The 7635-nt window shown below is 36.6% G+C and overlaps 1 protein-coding gene across 1 annotated transcript; it reads left to right on the top strand.

The window, feature by feature from the left end:
- Positions 1 to 370: 370 nt before the first annotated feature.
- LOC119274914 lies at positions 371 to 4024 on the top strand. The gene is made up of 12 exons (XM_037555673.1): positions 371 to 509; positions 593 to 680; positions 780 to 1817; positions 1892 to 1960; positions 2042 to 2107; positions 2196 to 2366; positions 2488 to 2723; positions 2811 to 3035; positions 3107 to 3199; positions 3309 to 3407; positions 3512 to 3814; positions 3911 to 4024. The coding sequence occupies exons 3-12, from the start codon at positions 1604 to 1606 to the stop codon at positions 3914 to 3916; spliced, it is 1482 nt and encodes a 493-aa protein (XP_037411570.1). The 5' UTR covers positions 371 to 509; positions 593 to 680; positions 780 to 1603; the 3' UTR covers positions 3917 to 4024.
- Positions 4025 to 7635: the final 3611 nt, after the last annotated feature.

The following is a 7635-nucleotide window of genomic DNA, read 5'->3' as shown; positions in this document are numbered from 1 at the left end:
GTTCTTTTGCAAATTAAACTCCAAATCACTTTTAGTAGAAGAACTTAATGAAATGCAGGCCCAAATACCTGTGACACTATGTAAGCTTGAAAAGGAATTCCCACCGTCCTTTTTTGATGTCATGATGCATCTGCCTGTTCATTTGGCTAATGAGGCTCTTGTTGGTGGACCTACAATATATCGGTGGATGTATCTCTTTGAGAGACAAATAAAGTGTCTGAAATCGCTAGTGCGAAATTTGGCACGACCTGAAGCTTCCATTGCAGAGGGATACATTGCAGAAGAGTTCATTTCATTGTGCTCTAGGTATTTGGATGATGTCGAGACAAAGCATAATCGACCAGGCAGAATCAATGATGCACCAGGGATGACAACTATTATTTGTCAATATTCAATCCGGATGGAAGGCCATCCGGTGGTCGTAAACCTAGAGATCTTAATCTTCTTGAAGCAGAGCAAGCTCATATTTATGTTTTGAGAAATTGTGATGAAGTTCAACCATATATCAGGTATTGATATTCGGTTCACTTATTAAGTACTTAGTCAACTAATTTTTGCATGCCCATATCAATTAAGCTTTGTATTATTGTAGTGAGTACTCCAGTAGTCAAGATGGATGTTCACTGCAACCATTTACCACCATGTGGAACCAGAAGTTCAATCAGTGGTTCAAAGAGAAGGTAAAGAATCCAGAATAAAGACTGTGTGTACATACATATGCACATACATTTCTGTATTTCTGTGTGAAGATTTTAACATAACTATTTTTCACTGCATAGGTAGCCAGCTTGCACGAACATGATAAGAGTGAGCTCACCGAAGACCTTTTGGCACTATCACGTGGTCCATTGGAAAATGTAACATGTTTTACTGGCTATGACATGAATGGATTCAGATATCGTGTTCAAAGTCGAGATAGACACCTCTGCACACAGAACAGTGGGGTGGCTGTACTTTCAGAACAAGGGGATAATGGTAATACAGTAGAATATTATGGCATATTGACAGAGATAGTCGAACTGCAATACTTAGGTGGAAGGCGTGTGACATTATTCCGTTGCAACTGGATTGACGTATTTGACAAAGAGCATGGGATTAAGAAATACAACAAGCATGGAATCGTTAGTCTTAACCTGCAGCGTTTGCTTCTGACAGATGAGCCTTTCGTTCTGGCTAGCCAAGTCTCTCAAGTATTTTTTGTCAAGGATAATCTTATAAAAGGATGGCATGCAGTCGTGAAAAATCCATCACATCATGCTTACAGTGTACCACATGGACAGTCTGATGATGAAGCCTATGAAGCTGAACCTGACAATGGCGATGAAGACGACTTGCTTCAAAATTCGACAACATCACGTAGAAATAGAACAACATGATGGCACTAGTTTATGCAACTCTTAATCTGTAGTAATCGATTTGCTTCATATTTTTTGCTTTTACCTTATTAATAAACAGTGACACAAGTAGTTTTGTACTTACTTTATTTGATTTAGCATTCAATAATTCATTTTCAGTATATCAACATTCACTTATTTAATTCAATTTTACTTTGTACAGCCTTTGTGCACACTTTAAACTAACACTATATGCGTAGGGTATCACAATGAGTCAGCACAAGTATGGAAACTTGACAACATTAGCTCGGGAAAGATGCTCCTCACAGTTGAATAATTCTGGACTGGTACACCAGGGTATTGCTAGGCGGACCTTGCCAGAGAAATCAAGTCAAATAGCAGATTTCAGCAGAAAAAGGGTTACTCACAAGCCTAATTTGCAAGATGAGGAACTGTGGAAAAAGTATGAGTTAGCTACAAAAGGTACTACAGAAACATAAAAATATTATTCAGTCTATCTACTGAAGATGATATAATGTGGTTGCTTGTTTTCATAGATGGAAATGATGCGGCAACAAATACACCAATCTTGTTTACTACAAATTTTGATGCTGATGATTTCGGAAGTGAGTTTCTAAGTACCATATATTGTACCAAGAATTGTTTCTATGCTTTGTTGTCTTCAAGTAACTCATAATATATTGCAGCTATGAGTGATGAAGCTGATACCAGCAATGATGGTGACATGGGAAATGATATGCATGATTTTCATGGTATGAAAAACTTCAATTTTTTCATTTTTCCTTCATCCACCATGCTGACCGATTGGTTGTATATTTTCATATGGTGCAAATGGTGCAGATGAATTAATGGGTAATGAAAATCTGGAAAGTGAAGAATCCCAGGATAGCCATGGCTTTGAAGGTACCTCAAAGATTAGTAAGCACAACAATGCAACTGAATTAGTTGATGAAAATCTGGAAAGTGAAGAAGTGCAGGGTAACCATGGCCTTGCAGCTACGTCCAAGACTAGTAAGCTCAACAATGCAACTTGATTAGTTGATACTTCATTCGGACCGCTACAATATAAATTGTAGCTTGAATGTTTTTCTTGTTTTGTACTTGATTAACATATTTCTTTCAAATGGTGCAGGACCTCGAACAGGTGAAAAGCGTAGGGTCCGTGGGAAAAATAAATGCAAGGAAGTAGCTGATCTCATGGAGTCCCAAAAAATTAAAGTCCGGTTTTACAATAACCATGCGCTTTGCAAAAGTTTTGCACGACACTTGGGTAGAATCGTCCGTAATCCTAGAATTACCCCGATGAGGGTAAAGGAATGGTCCAATAGTACTGATGCAGCTCGGAAACATATATTTGATGCAATTAAGGTATGTTTGGTTAAAAGTTCTAGCATTATAATCTGAATTTTTGTACTGATGTATTTATGAGACTCTGTTTTATGAACAACTATTTAGGACAAGTTCGAAAATATTGACAACAACATTGCAATAGATGTGTACAAACATGAGATATTAGACCATGTCGAGAAACTTTGGATCAACTGGCGTGGAGACTTGCACCGGCATTTTGTGAAACCCAACAAGACTATGCAGGAGGCTATGAAAAAGGTACCTAAAGATATTCCAAAGGATGACTGGGAATGGCTTGTGAAGGAGCATTTTTTCAGCAAGGAGTTTCTGGTAAGTTCTCATGTTGCCTCTTAATTTTCAACCATTTGTGAAATTGACAATATAATCCTATTTATCTACAGAAAAAGAGCAAGAGAAACACCCAAAACAGAGCTAACCTCAAAATGCTTCACCGATCTGGCAGTAAACCCTTTAGACAGATAATTTGGGACATGGTACACGTTTTAACTTCTCTTGTTTTTCATTTCCATAATATAATATCAGTGTGAGTTGTCTAACCATTTTGTTTCAACTAATAAGAGTCACTTGTCTATGTTGGAACATGGAGGAAAGGAAAACAAGCCACCGAGTATGGATAAACTATTTTCAGAGACACACAAGAAGGGTACAGACTTCCCTGATTCTACAACCTCCGCCAAACATGTAAGACTTAATTGAACGTTCATAACTTTCATAATGAACATCGTGTGTACAATTCCTACTTAGAGATGGAAGTTTATGCAAATAACTTACTGTTGGCACTTCAGGCACAAATTAATACCATAGTTCAGTCAAATCCTGGTCTTTCAAATGATGAAGTCATGCAGAAATGTGACACATCTAAGCGGCGTGATCACGTAGTTGGCTTTGGTGGTGGAATTAGAGCACGAGATTTGCGAGGACCAGCATTAAGTAAGGCTGAATTAGTTTCTCAACTTCAAGCTTCTGAGCAAGCGAAACAAGTACTCGAAGAAAAGGTCAATGGCATGACGCAAGAAGTATCAGAAATTAAGCGTCTTCTATCTGGTAGATCTTTAACTGATAGTTCTCATGAACGCCAACATGATCAAGTAAGTTGTTCTCACACAATGATTTTATTTGTCATTATACCTTGATGCCATTTATTTACATGGACTGACTTTCATAAACTAATCAAAATTTTGTAGGACTGATGGTCCACCAATGAATCAAGCATAAGGAGGCATTGTAATCGTTGGTGAAGAATGATATCCATTCAAACAACGATGGTGTTCCTCTATTGAAGACTAATAAATATTATCTTTTCTAGTTGTCTTGGTTTCCATATAGATATGATCAAGTACATTGGTGATATAAGGAGTCCTTTTGACTCAAATTTGTTACAAGATATTTTAATTTCAGAATTGTATGTCAGAATATTGGTACTTCTATTAATAAAAGAGGCTATGTTCCTTTCAATTAAGATTCTTTTGTTTCTATATTAATATTGATGTTAATATTGAAATGTTGGATGCTGCATAAAGTGATTGCTGAAGGAATGTTATAATATAAGTGGTTCTGAAGGATATGCAAGTGTGAAGAGAGTGGTCGGTAATGATACTTTAGTCTATGTTGGTAACATTATTAGCGATGACAAAAGTGGTCGTTATTGCCTTGGGATCTACACGCCATCCCACCATTATTAGCAACGACAAAAGTGGTCGTTATTGCCTTGGGGTCGACGACGAGACACCATCCCGTCGTTATAAGAATAACGACCACGAAAGGTACGTGGTCGTTATACTTTTAACGACGGAGCCTACTACGACTAGTAGATTGTGGTCGTTATTGACCTTTAACAACCACAATCCAACCTTTAACGGCCACATATACTATCGTTAAAAACCGTTTTCCTAGTAGTGAGTAGATGCAGAATCGTTTCGATCTACTTGTCACAGACGTGATGCCTATATACATGATCATGCCTAGATAATCTCATAATTATTCACTTTTCTATCAATTGCTTGACAGTAATTTGTTCACCCACCGTAGTAATTATGCTATCTTAGGAGAAGCCACTAGTGAAACCTATGGCCCCGGGGTCTATCTCTTATCATATAAGCTTTCAATCTACTTTTATTTGCATCTTTACTTTTCCAATCTATATTATAAAATACCAAAAATATATTTATCTTATCATATTATCTCTATCAGATCTCACTTTCGCAAGTGGCCGTGAAGGGATTGACAACCCCTTTATTGCGTTGGTGGCGAGTTCTTGTTTGTTTGTGTAGGTGTGTGGGACTTGTGAGGAGCCTCCTACTGGATTGATACCTTGGTTCTCAAAAATTGAGGAAAATACTTACGCTACTATTGCTGCATCACCCTTTCCTCTTCAAGGAAAACCAACGCAAGCTCAAGACGTAGCAAGAAGGATTTCTGGCGCCATTTCCGGGGAGGTCTTCGCTCAAGTCAAGACATACCAAGTACCCATCACAAACTCATCTCCCTCGCACTTACATTATTTGCCATTTGCCTCTCATTTTCCTCTCCCCCACTTTACCCTTGCCGTTTTATTCGCCCTCTCTTTCCCAGTCTCCTCTCTTTCGCTTGCCTTTTTGTTTGCTTGTGTGTTGGGTTGCTTGTTGTGATGGCGCAAGACAATACCAAATTGTGTGACTTTTCCAATACCAATAATAATGGTTTCCTTAGTACTCCGATTGCTCCTCTTAATGATGTTGAGTCTTGTGAAATCAATGCTGCTTTGCTGAATCTTGTTATGAAAGATCAATTCTCCGGCCTTCCTAGTGAAGATGCCGCTACTCATCTAAACAACTTTGTTGGTTTGTGTGAGATGCAAAAGAAGAAAGATACATATAATGATATTGTTAAATTGAAGTTATTTCCGTTTTCACTTAGAGATCGTGCTAAAGTTTGGTTTTCGTCTTTGCCTAAAAATAGTATTGATTCATGGAATAAGTGCAAAGATGCTTTTATCTCTAAGTATTTTCCTCCCGCTAAGATCATCTCTGTTAGGAATGATATTATGAATTTTAAACAACTTGATCATGAGCATGTTTCCCAATCTTGGGAAAGAATGAAATTGATGATTTGCAATTGCCCTACTCATGGTTTGAATTTATGGATGATCATACAAACATTTTATGCCGGATTGAATTTTGCTTCTAGAAATCTTTTAGATTCAGTCGCGGGAGGCATGTTTATGGAAATCACTTTAGGAGAAACTACCAAACTCCTTTATAATATTATGGCTAACTATTCTCAATGGCACACTGAAAGATCTACTAGTAAAAAAGTGCATGCTATAGAAGAAATTAATGTTTTGAGTGGAAAGATGGATGAACTTATGAAATTGTTTGCTACAAAGAGTGCTCCTATTGATCCCAATGATATGCCTTTGTCTACTTTGATTGAGAATAATAATGAATCTATGGATGTGAATTTTGTTGGTAGGAATAATTTTGGTAACAATGCTTATAGAGGAAACTTTAATCCTAGACCGTTCCCTAGTAATTCCTCTAATAATTATGGAAATTCTCACAATAATTCTTATGGAAATTTTAATAAGATGCCCTCTGATTTTTAGAATAGTGTTAAAGAATTTATGATCTCTCAAAAGAATTTTAATGCCTTGCTTGAAGAAAAATTACTTCAAGTTGATGATTTGGCTAGGAACGTTGATAGACTTTCGCTTGATGTTGATTCTTTGAAACTTAGATCTACTCCTCCTAAGCATGATATCAATGAGTCTCTCAAAGCTATGAGAATTTTCATTGATGAGTGCAAAGAAAGAACCGCTAGATTGTGTGCTAAGAAAGATTGCTTTGTAATTCTAGTTTCCATGAAAATAATGATGAAAATATAAAAGTTATTGATGTGTCCCCTATTAAATCTTTGTTTTGCAATACGAATCTTAATAATGATGGGACTAGAGATGAGTCAACTTTAGTTAAAATGCGTCCCAATGATTCAGAGTTTTTAGATCTTGATGCTAAATTTGGTAAAAGTGGATTTGGAGAGGTCAAGACTTTAAATAGCATTGAACCCACTATTGTGAATTTCAAAGAATTTAATTATGATAATTGTTCTTTAGAAGATTGTATTTCCTTGTTGCAATCCGTGTTGAATTCTCCTCATGCTTATAGTCAAAATAAAGCCTTTACCAAACATATTTTTGATGCCTTGATGCAATCTTCTGATGAAAAACTTAATTTGGAAGTTTCTATACCTAGAAAACTTAATGATGAGTGGGAACCTACTACAAAAATTAAAATTAAAGATCATGAGTGTTATGCTTTGTGTGATTTGGGTGCTAGTGTTTCCACGATTCCGAAAACTTTATGTGATATTCTAGGTTTCCATGATTTTGATAATTTCTCTTTAAATTTGCACCTTGCGGATTCCACCATTAAAAAGCCTATGGGAAGGATCAATGATGTTCTTATTGTTGCAAATAGGAACTATGTGCCCGTAGATTTTATCGTTCTTGACATAGATTGCAATCTTTCATGTCCTATTATTCTTGGTAGACCTTTCCTTAGAACGATTGGTGCGATTATTGATATGAAGGAAGGGAATATTAGATTCCAATTTCCATTAAGGAAAGGCATGGAGCACTTTCCAAGAAAGAAAGTTAAATTACCTTATGAATCTATCATGCGAGCTACTTATGAATCAAGTGCCAAAGATGACAACACTTAGATCTGTCCTCGCTTTTATGCCTAGCTAGGGGCGTTAAACGATAGCGCTAGTTGGGAGGCAACCCAATTTTACTTGTTTTTTGTTTTTACTTCTATTTAGTAATAAAATTTGCATCTACCTTATGTTTAGATGTGTTTTCATGTTTTAATTAGTGTTTGTGCCAAGTAGAACCTATAGGAAAACCTATGGTGATAGTTAATATGATTCTGCT

This window comes from Triticum dicoccoides, chromosome 3B (genome assembly GCF_002162155.2).
Source record: "Triticum dicoccoides isolate Atlit2015 ecotype Zavitan chromosome 3B, WEW_v2.0, whole genome shotgun sequence".
Lineage (NCBI taxonomy): Eukaryota > Viridiplantae > Streptophyta > Magnoliopsida > Poales > Poaceae > Triticum > Triticum dicoccoides.
This window is presented reverse-complemented; position numbering and strand designations above follow the sequence as displayed.